The 18,924-nt window shown below is 31.4% G+C and overlaps 1 protein-coding gene across 45 annotated transcripts in view; it reads right to left on the reverse strand.

Moving 5' to 3' along the window:
• Nucleotides 1–3,212: 3,212 nt before the first annotated feature.
• Nucleotides 3,213–18,924, reverse strand: part of LOC145292169 (tropomyosin Tod p 1.0102) — a 166,291-nt gene continuing 150,579 nt past the window's right edge. For 23 of the 45 annotated variants that reach the window (XM_080138414.1, XM_080138419.1, XM_080138418.1 and 20 more), the window contains one exon: nt 3,213–3,522. In XM_080138414.1, coding sequence (XP_079994540.1) covers nt 3,440–3,522 — 83 coding nt within the window. In that variant the 3' untranslated portion in view covers nt 3,213–3,439. Of the gene's footprint in view, nt 3,523–9,848; nt 9,978–18,924 lie in introns of all 45 variants that reach the window. The other 22 variants (XM_080138408.1, XM_080138410.1, XM_080138412.1 and 19 more) reach the window with 1 other exon arrangement.

Consider the following 18,924-nt stretch of genomic DNA (forward strand, 5'->3'; position numbering starts at 1 on the left):
AAAGTAACTCCTCTTTCCTTTGATAACATTTATTTGTTATATATTTTTGACAACTTTTTCGGATCTATGTGAACAGTAATACAAATCCGTCAATCCTTATCTTAAAAAAAAAAAAATAAAATAAAATAAGAATAAAAAAAAATCCAGAAGCATAACATGCTTTACATGTTTAATAAATTTTGCCTTCAGAAGAATTTCTTTTTCAGATACTCTTTCAATCCATCTTCCTCTAATATATCGTTTGCAATCACTAAGATGGCCTAAGATGGATGAGCTGTCAAAAGTACCCTTTCTCGCCTTGACAGAATACAAAACCGTCTTCGAAATCTAATGGGTGAGGACCTTTTCACCTTCCTATTTCTTGTTTCTCGCAGAAGAGACATTGCAAGTCTTTGCTCTATCGTTATATTCATGTCAGGTGCTCGACTGAGCTTCAATCTATGGTCGCTTCTGTAAAACATTTGCAACAAGTACTCATCTGTCTACAACAACTGTCAACAACTTCCTTCACTTTTTATATGTGACGAAAAGTAAGCAGGCAATTCAATCCGCAAAGCTTCTTTCCTAGAACTGTCCGTCTGTGAAACACAGTATAGCTGCCTATAATATTGTCGTTTTCAAGTCTAATGTAAATAAGTTCTTGCCGAACCGTTCTCTTAAATAATTGAACCCTACCTAAGTTCCACCATTACTGATCATCATGATGCTGTGTCATCGGTTACTCGAAACTCATTAACCCTTATTCTATGCGCCATGATCAGCCGTGACCCCCCTCCCCCAAGTAAAAACAAATCAAAACTTAAGTGTTTGTCAATTTCTCTATAAGTGGCGAAGATAGTAAGAGTATGGTGTTATATCGTCTCTTTACTAGTAAGTTGTTTTCAAGTATAATGTTATATATATATATATATATCACACACACTAGCAGGGAGACTCGACGTTGTCCAAAATTGAATGATGATATGCCAGTGTGAAACGGTCTACTATTTTATTATCTAAATCTGTGAAATCGTCCATTTTCCAACCAAATTGATTGCCTGCTTTAGTTGTGGACCCATCACGATGCACCATGAGGAAACTTCACATGCCTCCCCACAATGACTTAATCCACAATACATTGTAGTCTACATTGCACTGTAGAGAACCCTTGATTTTATAAATTTATTTTTATATATAATGGCTTGAATTAAAGTTTAAAAAGCAAACGTTGTTTAAGTACCATGTTCCAATTGTGCTCTAAACAGCCTTTCACCTTGTGTAGTAATAAAACCTCTCAACTGCACTTGTGATGTAAGGCTGTGTAAGATGTTAACTTTGGTCAAAATCACCTGTTCCTTTCATAAGATATTCCGATACAACAAAACCTATCTAGGAACACTGCCATGTACATAAAGTACCATTTTGTGAAATTTCATAAAAATCAGCCCAGCCGTTTTCGAGTCGCTAAGGAACGAACTCACAGACACACAAAGTTCTTTTTATATAATAGTAGAGATAAGTTCTTATTGAGCTGTCTTTAAAAATAATTGAACCCTATACAAGTTCCATCATTGCTCATCATGTCGTCTCATTGTCAACCTGACATTCATTAATCCCTATCCTCAAGGTTTCTGGGCCTTGATAATCAGTGCCCCCTACCCCCCCCAGCTAAGAAAACACCAAAATATTCGTCGTTTTCTCTATAGGTCTGAAGGATTTGGGGTTACTATTCCGCCTTCAGAGTAACTATTCTATAGATGTTTAAGAGTAAAAGTATGCCGCTGTATCATCTCCACTGCTTAAAAGTATGAAACTTTTATACATGTTAATGTACATGCATCAGTGGTAAGTATAGATGGCGTCGACATCTATAATATAAATCTCACCTGTCTGTTTAAATGTATGTATGCATGTATGTGTGTATGTCTGCCTAAAACTTTCGATAGAGGCGACGAATTTTCACGAGATTGGTATAGTTTTGAAGCTCGACCCTTCAGACGACAAATACCGAAATATTGGCCAAAAACATTAATTCCATCACCCTCAACTGGGCACTTTTCTACACGGAGGGCTCGGTTTTTTTCGCCGATATTTTCGAAAGTCATCCCCTCTTTTCGATTGTCTAGCCTTAATTTAAACCTACGTCACTTCCGGTTTGGCGATGGACGCAACAGGAAACATGTCAGGGTTTTTTTTTTTTCACGTTCTTTTCCTCCTTCGCGGCACGGGTTCGACCTGCCTGCCTACTACCACTTTTTTTTTTTTTTTTTTTGCTCAACACACATCTCCAAACACCCGGGCAACGCCAGGCATCCATGCTAGTGATAAATAAATAACGAATACTACTTTAGAAGTAGACCACCCAAAAACAAAAACAAACACAAACACAAAAAAACACAATTTTGACTTTCAACAAGAAACGCCTTAAGAAGGTTTGTGGGTGGAAAGTTTTATTTTGTTTTCATAAAAAAAAATGTCAATTAATATTGAAAGTAACAAAAAAATAGAGTCACTGTAGGGGAAAGAGAGGAAATTAATTTGTAATTGCTAGATCTTTAAGATCAACACCGCAATATATATTAAAATCTAATGCAGGTTCTGCTTACATGAGATATTTTTTCATATGTTTTTTTTAATAATTTTTAAAACCTCGGCAAAACAATTCTTTCAAATTTTCTTTTTTTTTTAAATATATATATCATACATACATATATATATATATATATATATTATTCCAAAAAATTATGAGGATACTTATAGATTTTTTTTTCTTTTGTTTATTAAAGGAGATTGAATATTTTAAAAAAGAAAAGAAAAAAAAGAGGTTTTATTCGTTATATATGATCATATATATATAACCAGCCAGTTCTGCCTGCTGAAAAGAAGGGGTCTTATTGTCCCCTACTTTCCATCACAGTCAAAAGCCTCAATTCTTGTAATATATTATCTTTCCCCCTATCGTGATTCGAAAAGAATGAATCGGCAGAGTGATCCACTAGTAACCCCACAAGGTTTTGGTCTAGGTTATCGTTTTCTTTTTTAATATAGAGGAAGATGAAAGAAAAAAAGTTCTGATCGGGGGGAGGGGGTAATTTCTTTCCTTTTTTTCTTTGTCTGGTTGGTTGGACTGATAATTATTTATATAATTTTTTTTTTTTCTGTCAGATGGTTTTTTTTTTCGTTTGGTATTAATTGTTGAAAGTTCGAATTCCACTCTGATAAAAAGACAAAAATAAAAAGAAAAAAAAGTGTTTTATTTTAAAATCATTAGGTGCTGCTCAGAAAGATGTTTTATTTTTTTTTGCTGTTTTTTTTTTCCTTTTTATAGTTGTTTTGTTGACCATCAAATGATTTCAGAAAGACCTAGCGTACCTAAAAAAAAATTAAAGAAAAAAAAAAAAGAGAGTCTGATGCAGGGCCATTAGGTTTTAGCAATTGCCATGGTTGGTGAGAAGGGATCTTAATACCCAGCCAGTTCAGCAAATGTCTGGTCCAGTTCGTCACTGATAGATTTATATCTCTCCTTCTCAGCAAGCAGTTCATCTGAAAATCAGAAGACAGTACAAACGTTAGACACACACAAAAGACATCCGATACAGAGGATTGATACAAAACAAATTTCAATACTTTTCTAAAACAATTCAGGAAGGACTGAAAAGGAGCTCAAAGAACATTTGATACGGATCCATGACATAACTCAAGGACGCGTCGACAGTTTACAATAAGCAGCACGAAAAGTTGCCAGAATAAAAAAAAGCCGACGCGAACACTGCCAGACAACAAATTTAAAATGCTGGAAGCACAACTTTAACACAAGATAAGACTTATCGTCAGTATGACTATATGAAAGAACTATTTTTTTTTCAAGGAAAGTATACTAAAAAATGTTTTTCAACAAATATTTCAAAGAAATCATTTTTAAAGACGAAAACATAGAAACAAGAATTAACGAATATCAATTGTCTTCTCTTTTCACTGAACGCGTGAAAAATTATTTTGGCAAAAGTTAAAAAAAATAATTTTATTTACTTTTTGTAAGGACAAAAATCATTTTTTCTTTTAAATGGAAACAACTATGATCGAAATTTTTAGATAAATTATTTTTTTTATAAACGAAAACATCGTCTGCTGACAGCTGATTGTTGCTTAGCTAATCGCCTCGGCCTTTTCCGGTTTTTTTCCCCTGAAGCTTTATTGTTAACTCCAAGAAGATACCAACGCAATCTTGGGTCAGTTATTGCATCAGTACCGAAGATTTGTAGCTGCAAATCAGTCCATTTAGGGCGCATAATTGAACTCAATAGATTCGCTCGAATTATAAAATCAGTACAGCCAATTTCATAATCTGCGATAGAATCCATTAAGCCAATCAAACCCTGAGCATTTTGAATAGCAGATGCTTAACTAGAAAACAATATTAACAATTTTGTTCATTAACATTTTAAATCTGGTGCGGCGAATTACTGACCAATTTTAAGACATTTACAGTGGATTTTAAAACATCAAAATCATTTGTAGAGATTAGACGTTTTAAAAGTTATGGATGACCAAAATATCATTTTTTCTCAACATCTGAATAGAATCTCTAATCTAATAATAATAATACTAATAAAATAGAACTTGCAATGGGGAAGTGGAATATAGCATGTATATTTTAAAAATGGTCAATGTTGAGTGCGATGTGTATAAAAGAATGATCGAAAACACTAAGGCGATTCATATGTACACCATTTTGATTATTAGTTTCGTATTATAAAGAGCACTGAAATAAGGTATGAGAGTATGGACTATTGCGACCTGCCATACCTAAAATGTTAGAATTTCATATATAAAAATTATGTAAGGTATTTTGTTTTTATCTTCCTCCCCATAAGGGCATATAATAGTCATAATTTGGTTTGATGTGGAGAAATAAGCTCCCTAAAATGTGGCACACTTTATTTTGTACAAAAATATTATCATAACTAATGGTGCCTTGAGCTACATGCAATAAACTCCCTCCCTCCCCGAATGGATTAAGACATGGTCTGTATTAATGAAAGGAATAATTATGTGATATCTGCCCAAACAGATTCAAAATAAGGGACTGTTGGTCACAAAACAGCGTTTTATCTCAATTATGAGAGGTGATGGTGGTCCAGTGCATAACGCACGGACTGACGACCTAGGTGTCCAAAGTTCGAATCCAGTTCATTCCACAAAAATCACTTTCACTTAGGATGTCGCCAATCTTCACGTGATCCTTGATGTCTTTCTAGAAAGAATTCTTACTAGAAAAATATCGTAGCAACCAATGCCAACGATAGAATTTTTGAATTAATGCAATGATGATGATGACACAGATCCTATCTATGAAAAATACTTTAATTTCTTTTTAAGACTAAATAAAACTGGTACCCATAAAACGATCCATCCTTATTCATATTAATGTTGCAGAACGGATAGACCAAACCAGAAATATCTTTGTTTCGTTTTTTTAACTTTGGATAAGGCGGAGAGGCCATAATTCGGTCCAAAAAGAACTTTATATCCACACCCAATCCTTAATTACCTCATACGAGGGCAATGTTTGACACAGGGCGGGTTTAAATGTTGGGCAAATACAACTGTCACAAAAGTAGAAACTTTGAACTAAGAATCAAATAAAAATTGCTTCAATCTAGAAGGACGTCTCTACTTCTGACTAAGAACAGAACATATACTACACAGTGTGTGTCGTAATTATAAATCAAGAGATACATTACTATTTTATTGTCCTAAAGTTTCGGTCAGTTTTTCAGCGCACAGATTTAAATACTTTTTTTTATATATATTAAATATTTATCAGTAAAGTACATATTCATATGATGTAAGCAGTTAATTAATAATTTCGTTTTTTTTTTTGTGTGTGGAAAAATTTGTTTTGTGTAGGTAGTACAGTTATTAAATGAAACTTTCAATTATCAATGGGGCTCGGAACAGATAAATTTCACAAAGAGAAATTTAAGATCTGAACAGGATTTCAAAACTGCTTCAGCAAACAGGCACTATCTAAATCTAAAACAGGCACTATCTAAATCCAGTGTCGGTTGCACAGCTTGCCTATTGGACCGAAAACTTAGTCAATTGTGTGCAGATAAATCATTTACTTTTTTTTTTGCGGGGGGGGGGGGGTCCTATGCTCCCAACCTTGTACAACATTTATCAGTTCATTTAATAACGCTACCATCTACACAAATCTCATATTTCCACCATTAAGGATGTTATACAAGAAATATCTTTGGTATTTTATTTTTTACTTACATTTACGTATATTAAACAACATAATGTGTTCCGTATATGAGGGCATATGTGAAACATTTTTATGATAATATGAACTAGTGTTGGGACGATTGACCGTAATCGAGAATCGGAAAAACTGGAATTTATATGGGTATTGGAATCGGAAAAATTTGTCTAAATTCCGACGCCATAAACGAGTCTTTTGGGGTATCTTTTTAAATTTGATTTTGTTCAAAACTGAATCTTCAACTAATGATAGTAATGATAAAATGATAAATATTTATTGATTTTAAACTAGCAATGAAATGAAAATTTATAGATCATCCTCCACCACAAGTATTTTTATGCGCGAGAAAAAATCTACACATTTAACATGCGTATTGACGATAATTGTAGGAAAATAACGTGATAGTTAAATATTTAGAGATTTATAAAGAATCGGAATCGGGAATTCAGTACAGAATCTGTAATTGGATCAGAAGCAGGAAAAACATTGGAATCGTCCCATCACTAATATGTACACATATCATGTAACCAACTTTATTCAACATAAAGAACTGCTTCACGAACGTAAGTTGTGTACAATATTCAACAATATTAACTTTGGGCATTATCTTTCTATGGCGTCCTTGAAGAAAGTAGTATTGTAAAGATGTTGGTTAATATCGAAAATATATTTAGTTTTAGGTCAGTTAATCACTTTAATTATATAATCAAATACGCCCTCAAATACCAAACACGAATCATTTCTATATAACAACAATGACAATAATAATACCATAACAATAATTATAATGTATATTTGCAAATTTTCATTGAAGACAAATTACATACACAGACATTGTTTTCTTTGAAGTGCATTATCAAAGATGTACAGAAGATTTATTTCGCTTAACTACAAAAGAATGACTTCATAAGAGACAGTTTTGCTAACGCGTTAACCATATTAAAATAGTGTACCCATCAATATTTATTTCATACAAATGATCTAGATTTTTTTTAACCTTAATCGCACAAAAAGAGTATGTGAACTGAATGACTGGTTTCCCCAGGGAAGATCAAAGAGTTTTCTGTGCATTAATTCTCGTGGTTTTCTTGACAAATTCCTTAGAAAAGTAAACCTAATTAATAAGAATTACGGAAAGTTCTGAACGATTTTGTTTTTTTACTGTTGTTGTATCTTTATGTGAAGATTTGCAAATGTTGTTACGACTGATATGTTGGTATCACTTGCAGCCTTACAACAATAATTGATATATATATAATAGTGGTCAATTACAAATAGAGCTGTATTATTGTATACTTTTTTTATCTATTTATACCAAAATTATGAGCTACATGTGTGCATACATGTTTAATCTTTGATTTCTTTCGAAATCCAGAATCACCAGTTCACTTGTCTTAACTGATATACATGCATGCGTATATAATATATATATATATATATATATATATATATATATATATATATGACACAGAAAGCTTCAAGTTGACGCTAGTCTCAAAAGAACAAAGATTAATTTCATAATGCCAAGTTCAAGTGCGTGCCATATTGTTATGGTTGCGCAACCGGACATCAGTGGACATCCACGACTCATGACTCAGATGTGCTGTGCTCTTCCTCCTCAAATGTCAGGAGTTAAGGGTTGAAATATTTGCCACTTAACGTTATGTCTTCATCGGGTGTTTTTTTTCAATATATATATATATATATATATATATATATATATATATATGATACTTGCATTGTTGTGGTTTCCTAAATGTTTTTCAAATGAAACTACAGTGTTTATAAAATAGTACTCAATAGCAAAGAGCTGCATTATAATATAATGTATATATAGCTTTTTCAGCAAAGTACAAATAATAAGTGGCCAAAGTTAACATTTTAACACGTACTGATTTCCTTTGACACAAAATAGGAAATATGCTGCAGAATGTGTCAGATCATGTTATGAGGACAATATAGAAAAAAATCGATGGCCATTGTTTCATGCATTCATATAAAGTGAGTTTAGTTCATAAGATACAACTCACTCTCTAAGATGATCAGAGTTGAATGACAAGCTTTGAAACATTGTAGCTAAACCAAAGATCACTGCTAAGGATCTTGTGGAGATGTTGGAAGTTCCAAAAATGATTTTTTTGATGAGAATCAATTTCCATCACTAAAAAGAAGCTCAGTACGTACCATATGCCCCCCCCCATTTTTTAAGTAGATTTATTCACCCATTACAATTGACCAATAAACCTAAATATATATATATTCTTGTGTGTGTGTGTGTGTGTTTCCTTAAAACAAATATAGGTTTATAATGTATATATTCAATAAGCCTATCTTAAAATTACAACAGTTTATTAAGCTCAATGAAAATGCATTTACACTTTCAGAGCATATGTAAAAAAAAGAAAATGTACATTTTATTCTTTGATGAACTAAATGTAAAGTCTCTGATGATTGGTTTATGCCTTCCAATGAAACACGTGCAAAGCGCAGTAATTTGAGCAATATGAATGTAAATTAATGTATGTTCTAGTGATTTTGAAATGTTTAATAACGCTCTCTCTCTATATATATATAAATGTATATATGTATAAATATTTTTAACCTTTATATATTTAATTTTAAATAAATAAGAATGTAAATATACTAAATACTAATCATAGTGGGGGTGATAAGTAGTTAAATTGATTAATCCTAATCTTATAAATACAAGACTGATAAATTAAAAAATATATCCATTTTTAATTTGGAAATTGATGAATCACACAGGTAAGAAATTCATTTTTATAGCATGAAAAGGTTAGTAATTGCAATTAAGAATATGAAATTGGATCAAATGTTCATAACATGTCTTCTTCCTAAGATTAAGGGAGGTGGTGTTTGATAAACACTGCTGAGGAGCCATGATGTAATATACTATTTTGTTTTTAAATCTCCGAAACAGTGTTTCATGGTAAACAACTGATGATCCCTTTAAAAAATAAATTATTAGTACTATAGTAAATTCAAGAGCGAGTTGATGCAGTGATTGCAGGTGATTAAATGACTTACTGACTAGATGGTTTTCTAACGAATGATAAAAAATATTTTTTTTTATTTTTTGTATAGTTTTAAAGGTTAAAAACTTCAAAGACTATATATATATATATATATATATATATATATATATATATATATATATATATCTGTGTGTGTATATGAGAGAGAGAGAGTATTGGGTAATGTGTATTTTATAAGTAAATATATATTTAGGTATGTATACACGATTGTGTGTGTTTGTGTGTGATTATCTAAAAAATCTGTCACACCAAGTTGCTGGATGCCTAAGTATTCTGACAGAGCAGTGGTAAAGATGCAAAATGGTTCCACGTTAAAACGAGGAATTTAACGATCATCGGTTAATAATGAATATGAGTTGCTTTTATTTAATGATGAATTTATTAATAACAAACAAAAACTGTCTAAGAAACAAAAATGCGTGCATTTCTTTTAAATAGAAAATAAACACAAAAATTCCAGCAGTGGGATTAGTAATAAAAATAAAGGGTTTTTTTTTTTTTTTTTTTTAAAAAAAGGGGAGAGAAAGAAAGGTTGAAAATACTACCTCAACATTAGAAAAGGGGCGTGGCTGTCAGTAGTGAGTCTTACTCAATGAGTTGTTGAAACTCTATATAGGTTTGGTGCATCTCTTCCTGCAGTTGCTTATTCTTCTGCTCCGCCCTGCCCAGCTCTCCTGGAAACACGTCAAACAGGGAAGACATGCAGATCTTGGGGGGTCACACAAAGCAATTCATGCAAATTACATGGCCACCTACCAACTGGAGCAAGCCGACTAAGACCCAGGCAATTTTAAGTGGGTGGTGGGGAGGGGTATGGGACGATGAGAGAGAGGTTAACTTGGAGCGAACTTAATTATATTTATGTATTTTATATTAATTTTCTTTTTTTTTAAACTTAATAGACAGTTAAAATAAAAATAAGAGGCACGTCACCATAGAACTTAAAAAGTTATGGAGGTTAATCGTTTAGTTCATTTATATGTCTTCTCATTAAACCTACTAAGGAACATTTCCCGCTTTTTATGTAGAATGTCACCAATATATAAAAAAAAATAAATAAAATAAAAAAAACTCTGATGTACCGTCTCGTGAGGAAACGAAAATATCATATTCCAAAAATCATAAATTGATCAAGTTGTTTTATTTTTATAAAGAAAATCATTCTTAGCGATTAATGGCATTATTACATAACTTTGAATTATTGTTCAGTTATTTGCCTTTACTTCTTGAGATTCTTTTCAAAATGACGGGCAAAACAGTCGCTCTTCGGTTACTCATAAAATTTGATTTACTCATTTAAAAATAAAGCTTTTTTTTTTTTCTAAATCTTTTTAATAGACTGAAAATGAGACCCGTAACATTGGAACTTAAAAAAAAAAAGTTATGGGGGTTAATAGTTTATTTCGTTTACATTTCCCATTAGACTAAGCAAAGAACATTTCCTTTATATAAACCCCTATATAAACACATTAAGTGTCAGGGTATCTATTTGTTTTTGTTTTTACTATAGAGTCGAAACTTCGGTTAAACAGAAAAATAGGGTCAAATACACAACTTGATGCGAAAAAGTTATTTATTTTATTTAGAAAGCGAAATATAACTCTTGTAAACAGGACACTGTATACATCTGATATACTTTAGAAATCCAGGAGTTATACATTAGAGATTAAATTTACAGATTATTGTAAGAAGCAGTTCAAATCAAAAAATTACATTGCAATTTAGATAAATTAGTGGCTTACTATCGGAAACAGTATTTATATAAGCTAATATATCATCGAACAGAATTTTAGCAAATTTCACTAATTTTTTAAGACTCCAACAACTTTTGGAGGGAAGTTTATGAAATATAATATAAATATTATTTTATTTTTTTATTTTTTTCAGATACCAATATTATATATTATCTTATGGATTTTTAAAATAAATTATTTTATGTCCGGACAGTGGGACCTAATGGGTTAATAAAGCTATGAGTATATATTTCTTGCCTATACTTACCTACAAAGTATTTTCTTTTTTTTTTTTTCATATTCGTATACGGTATATTTCGGCGTATAAGACGACGCTTAAAGTTAAAAAGTCATCTTTAAAAGCCAATATTTCATGAGATACCGAGTGTTGCAATCTCTAGCCCAGGCTAAACAAATATGGGTTCGTGATTTAGAAGTCGTCTTATACAACGGATATATGATAAATTTATTAAAATTTGCTCCAATTTTGTACCTCGTCTTATATGACGGTCGCCATATACGCCAAAATATACGGTATTTATTTAAAATAAAAAAAATAATTCTTCTTTTAATTTTAAACCTGACTAGATGTTAAATTTATTTTTAACCCTAATCCACCTTCCTTCTACCCGTGCAATGGGTCTCCAACAGGGCAACGCCAGGTAAATATAACTAGTCTCATAATAAACGCTACAAATCGATGTTGGGAAAACAAATATGTGTAGTGTTGATGCAATTTCGTGTCAATCAACAAACTCCAAACAATAGAGTTGCTATAACTATAAAACGAGAGTGCTCAATATCGCTAATAGAGCCGGCATAGATCTAAACGTATTGACATTAGTTTCTTATATCTGACCATATTTCCCATCTAAAGTGGAATATTTTAAAATCCCAAATTCAATGTTTTATAGTTTTCTTCGTTAGAATATCAGTTCAAGTTATATTTAGTTGTTTTTAATATTCATGACGAACTAAACGCATAATAGCACATTTATTTCGACCATAACTGGTCTCTTTCAGGTCCGATAATTTTGCTATTCTTTATTCTTAAATATTTGTTCAATATATTAAAAATAGATAGGCTACATATTGTAGGGAGTGGCTATTTGCTTATATAAAGCCCCACCCCCTGAAATGGCAAAATTTGATTTTCCAAATATCCTACTTTAAAATTTCTTTTAGTCGTTTTTTGGGGATAAGGGGCGTCATTATTGAATGTTGAATAATCCTCAATGCTGACAGTGACGAATTTATCAGAAAGAAAAAAGGGGTGATAATAGCAGCAGGTGGATAGAATATATATATAAAGAGTGCGAAGTCTAGTATTTTAAAGCAATTAGACTAAGTAAATTTGCAACACAATTTAAAGCAAGTTAGAGGTAGCAATTTATTTTTTGATAAGATAAGCAAATTGCAGCACGAGACAAATTTGAGTGCAAAGGAAATTAAAAAGGTGTTAAAAAATGAACTATTTTCTAAAGATCCGGTGCAGCGAAATACCGATCTCTTTTTATAAACTTTTATGTGAATTATGAGCGTTTCGAACCAAGGAATGATCGCTTCGCAGTATCTGTTTAAAACGACCAAACATTTGAGCGTGTTTATATAAAAAAAAAAAAAAAAACAATATGGCGATTGATATGAATGTTGACAAAACATTTCACTCGTTATTAAATTATAACAGTGAAATCAGGATTTAAACAGAAATTAAATATAAAAATTGTCATCGCTAGAATTTAATTTTCTTCCATTACTATAAACAATATATTGAAACCTGTATAAACGACAAAAATCAAGTGTCAAAAGTATTAAAAAAAATTTTTTCCAATTTTTTTTAAAAATTAAATCCTGAGTTCAGTTTTATTACTTTGAGACATGGTACATTTGCTCATCTTGAGAAATTCACAAGAAAGATAATGAACTGATTTATAAAATCTTGTAAAAGATCAGTTGTTTTTATTTATTTATAATAAAAGTGTGGCTCAAATTTTGAGTCGGGTTTTCTTTTAGCTGCACAGAGTCTTCAAAAGAATTACTTTTTTTTTATCAACGATGAACAATCTATGAATACGTATTACGTCTCTATGATGAAGTAATGATTGATGATGATGTTTACAGTCGTCATGATCTTTATGCAAAATCACGAATCACTATGATTCACTTAACCTAAACAATTAGAATCAATTTACGAATCACATCTTATTGCCTAGTAAACTCGTACACGAGAGCTTATTTACTTGCTTAGGTAAATGGTACATCCAAGAATACTAAAGATTATACCTGAAAAAGTAAGGATAATCTGAAGATTTCTATCTCGTGTGACTCTTCATGCAATCATGGGAATATAGCGTCTGGCGGGGGCCACCTGTAGGCTGCTCCGTCTATCATTAAATTAACCTTTTTAAAATCCTTTATATTTAACTGATCACGTGATCTGTTCAACCAATCAGGGCTTGGTAACCCGCGTTCATCATTTAGTTTCTATTGCTCTAATATATTAGTTAAAAATAAATACATACAAATCATATTTTAAACCACTTCTTCCAGAAAAGGTCGGGTTTTAAAGCAAGAAAACTATTTTGATATATAAAGACATATTAGCTTTGATGGAAGATTGGATATTATTCAGACTTATTATTTGGATTCTCTGCACTACTGTTTTCTCACTCTGAATATAATGTTCACTACTACAGTGAAAATAATACTGAAAGTGAGGACAGAAATCCAAAGAATCCAAATAATCAATCCTCATCTCAAAATTTCTGAAACGTATTTAGATATTTTTGAGATTTTCTTGATAGCTGTCAATAATATAATTATAAAGATGCATAATGTTCAAGAAACCAGTTTCATAAAAATGCATTGGAATAAAAGCACTCTAATGTAAACATTAGAAAATTCATTTTTTTTTAAATTTAAAAAAAAAAAAAAGAAGAAAATATAAATCAAGGAATGTAATATTTAAAAATAAAATTTTATCAGAACTGGGGGGAAGGGACATGTTGGTAAGCGGCTCAATTGTTTGTAAGTGGCCATGTGATATTTGCCCAAATATTGATGTTAATAAATCATCAACCAACGACTAAATTATGTAAGAAAAATAAAATGGTAATTCGGCCCATGCAAGACAACACAAAAGCTGATGAAGATATTGGAAATAAGTTAATGCCATTGGCTAATTACAGCAAGCATACGAATGGAGGATGTGTGATAAATGAGAGACTAAAAAACATGGTGGGTGAGGAATGAAACCAAAAAATCTCCATAGTATGCAGCACAATTTGCCTAAGAATATAAACAATGTTTGTTTTTAAATAAATATTGATGGGTAGAAAATGTATAAATGAACAAAAACCGGCTTCATTTTTTAAAAATAAATTATCACCTATGAAAACCTTCTTGTAACTATTATTCATTGGAGGATCGTTGTTAGTGAAGATGGAATCGAACAAAATAGCAAAATTATATATTCAATGAAATGCTTCCAATGTTCATAAGAGAGTAAACAGAGGAAATAAAATTCATTACGTTAACGTAACGAAGGCTGTCGACAGGAAATATGAATAGCTATATAAACAGTTACTTTCAAATCGTGAAGATATATCATTTACCTCCTCTCCTAGGGGTTAGACACAAAGTCAGATGTGGGATAGATAAAGTGTTTTTTCTGTGGAACAAACTGAATTCGAACTTAGTACACCTAGGTTCATGTCTATGTCGTTAACTACTTAGCTACCGTGATACCCGTTTTATTTTATTACATTTTCACCCCAAACAAGGCACAGTGCCACTTGGATGTAGGATGCTACTATCAGAGACGTAAGTTGCAGGAATACTATATAGGGAATTGAGTAGCAAGATATCTGTTTATATTACACTTGAACTTCTGTATGTCAGTACAGTTGGAGAAGCAGGATCCCGAAATGAAATTCCAAAGTCTAACAGTTCTGGGGAAGAAACTATTAAAGTAAAAGGCCTACTTAGTTACACCTAAGGATCTGAGTAAGATCTGAGGATGACATTGTTTCTTGTCGGATTTGTCGAGGGTATTTACGTCGAGGCGGCACGATGGCTTGTGATTTGTTGAAGCATCCACCATTAAAATAATTATAAAACAGGCAGAAGGATGCAATGTTTCGTCGATGTGGCAGAGGTTGTTCTTAAAATAACCTTTGTTCGTTCAAAACAAGGCAGTATTGTCATCGGAACGTAAAAAGGGTATTCTAATATTGGCAAGCGCTACAAAACGGCTAAACGTTTCTGTAGAGTGAACTGAATTAAAACTGTGCACACATGGGTGTTCAGTCCGTGTCGTTGACCACTTAGACACCGTCACACCTAGACGGTAAGAGGCTAGTCTAATAATGGTCGGAGCTACAAAAGGGGACAATTAGGTTAGGAGTTATACAGCAAGATGTTTGCTGACATTTCATTTAAATGTTGTTACTGTCAGAGAAACAGGGAACAGAAAGTGAATTCCAAAGTCCGCTGGCATGCTTCCCGGTTGAATACAACATGGTAGCCTTCAAATCTAATGTAAACAAATTCTTGTTATGCCGTCCCCATAAATAATCAAATTCTGCCCAATTCACACCATTAACGATCACTACACCACCACCTTACATTCATTAACCCTTATCCTCGAGCGGCCTTCAGGCCTTGATAAGTGGTGACTCCCAAGTAAACAAAAAGACAAGAAGCAATCAGTACAGCTATCGGGATCTCTATGATGAAAGAGTCGAGTGGGGCGGGGTTATTTTCTAATTAAAGTTTTAGAAATTATATTTTCAGTCGACAACCTTCGTTATGTTAACATAAGGAGCTAATTAATTCTCTGCATCATTTATGAATTTTGTAAGGATTTCATTAAATGCATAATTCCGTTTTTACATTCAGTCAGACTTATATTCTAACAATAGTCCTCATATAAGAGATGAAAGAGGGTCGTCTTAGGTGATCATATATTAAAATGAACCAGATGTTATTGTCTATTTTAAAATAAGTAAAATAGATAAAAAAAAAAAAGATAAAACACCTGTTTAATTCAATATTTTACGGATTGATTTTAGAAGGTCAGCTTTGCAAAATTATTTGATGTATTTTCCAAATTGGAGCTCATGTGTTATTGTACAAGGGCCAGAGGTATTACAATTTGTTTCATTCAAATTGTAATAACAAATAAACAAAAAAAAACAATATTATATAAATAACATGCCTATTAAAAACAAAACTAAATATAAACACACACTAAGAGTTGTGATAAATTCATGCTCAAATCTGGGTTTAGAACTAACCATGGAAATTATTTAGTTTTAATTTGAATTTAAAAGGAAAAATTATTATTGTATTTATTTGTATATTTCAAAGTTTAGAAAAATATAAAAAAACCCAAACAAACTTGACTTAAATTCAGATGAAGCAGTTGACCCCAGTCTTATTATCTAAGGGAAAATTGCTTGTTTTAATTTAGAACATTATATATATATATATATATATATATATATATTAGTTTTCGTGAATGGTACTAATCTCAAAGTATTTTTAAATTATGAAAAATGCAAATAATATTTCAACTGCAATATAATAGAATTGAAGGATATATTTTTTTACAATTCGAAATATTAAACATCTAGAAATTAAATATTTTATTCGATACATTTTAAATATTTAGAATTGTATCCTCTTATATCAAAGTTCTAGTTGATATTAATTATTGAGCTTATATTTTATTTCTTTATTGAAATCTTTCGTAGGTTTAAAATGAAATCGACATTATTTATAAAAAAACTTTACCATGGAGAAGTCAACCAAAAGTTAATTATTTTAATTTATCAACTAAAATTTGTTCTGCTTTATAAATGAGGCCATAATGCGCCACATAATCTTAAATTAAATAGAGAAATTATTTAAAAAGAAATATACTATTGTCAGTTTTAAAAATGTGAAAGATTAAGAGACTTAAGACCAGATTGATGGCTATGATTAACAAGATTGAATGTTGGTAAAGCAAATAATATAATAAGTGTTTGTGAACCCAAAAATTAGAAATTATAAATGAAACAAACAAGAAAAAGCAACAAGCAAATAGTGTGTAATTAAAACAAACAAAAATAAAAATGAAAATGCTTAGTGTTACTAATTGAGTTCGCTTAGTATGACAAAATGGATCAAATTTCCATACGGCACCCCAAGTTAGTAGAGAAATATAAAAAAATAGTTCAAGAGTTGGTTTTAAACCGGTTATAAACGGATATCTATAAACATTGTCTTCACGGAATACTATAATAATCATATAGATATAAGTTCATATTTTGCGTCCAAATATGTATAATTTAATTAACGATTGATCAGAGTAACATTTTGTAATTTGGTCGTTTGATTATTTCGGGTTCGATTAGAATAACCGGTGTTCAGTGAAAAATTTACCCATTTTATTTCTCTAATAAGTTGAGGTACGAAATGGAACAACAATAGATTCCACAATAAAAAAAAAATTGATTCGGTTGTTTCACGGCATATCAACCCATTTTTAGGTTATTCAATGCCGATTTACTGTATGAAATTAATTGAACGTAAGTCTTTAAATCCAGAATTTTCTTTAAAGGAGGGAAATTGTGAATTTAAAGTTTTCCAATAATATCTATAAATCCGATGGTATTTTGACACGGTATAACCAATAAAAAATGGCACCGATAGTATTAGTTCAATTACATATTTGTTCGCTTTATATGCTAAGTAATGTGGTGGGAATGGAGCGGTTGTTATATATATATATACGAAATGATCATGTTCACATACTCGTTCTCGCCAGATCACTGAAATCAAGCAGCGATGAACATGGCCAGTATAAGATGGGTAACCATTTGGGAAGGCTAGGCGCTATATGTACCATGCCGAGACGTAGAAATTTTCAGGTTTGTATCTAGGAGGGAGCGCGTTTAATTCACTGTGATTTGTTCTGCGCAAAGCCTTCACCACTATGAAAAAATCATCTGTGTGGATTTCCGAGCAACTTAAATTGTTATGGCGGTGATCATATGTCGAAATCGACGGAATGTGATCCATCAAATATATACATACATACATGTGTGTGTATATATAATGTCAATCGGTCATTCGTTTTACCTATGGGTAAATATATACAAAAATCTGTTCTTTAATATGACAGGGCGCGTATAAATGAACAATAATACTTGGCTTTTAACGTGAAACCTAGTTAAAGCAAGCATGTACTTTTTATTTCTAAATTAATACCGGAAAAAATAATTTTATTTCCGAATTTAATTTAAATTCAATTTAAATCTTAATAATTAGAAAAAGATAACCATTTCTACATTTAAAAAAAAATTAATTAACGAATGGAAAGTGATTTCTGAAGTTTTTGAAAGCAAAAGTAAAGTATTATGGTTCACCTGTGCTCGTAAATAAAACCAATACGTTTGTTCACGTGCCACTGTCATATAAAAGAAACCTTTTTTAATGTAAATATTCTTGGGATTAATTATTTAAACTAATTTTCTGAATTAAATGAAAAGCTATCTAACAAAAAATAATATATGTATGGTAAGTCTATAGAATGGCAGTTCTGCGTGTCAGCAAATTTGCAGTTCCAGGCAGAAGAATGCGATTCAGTAGAAAAGACCCCCCCCCCAAGAATTCTTAATAAAGCAATAACAAATCTTAAGCTTGCAACTAATTATTTTGTCAAATTAACTTGGAAAATACGATCGATAACGATATCGTATCATTCAAGAAAATTTGTGGGGGAAAAAAAAATTTTAAGCATAGTTTTTAAATAAAGAATGCTTAAGCTTCAATGTAACATCACAATGTATATGGTCTTAAAACAAGTAAAAACATAAGGAGATACCAAGACTCAATAAAT

The sequence above is a fragment of the Euprymna scolopes genome, chromosome 13 (genome assembly GCF_053919585.1).
Source record: "Euprymna scolopes isolate OS-2025 chromosome 13, ASM5391958v1, whole genome shotgun sequence".
Lineage (NCBI taxonomy): Eukaryota > Metazoa > Mollusca > Cephalopoda > Sepiida > Sepiolidae > Euprymna > Euprymna scolopes.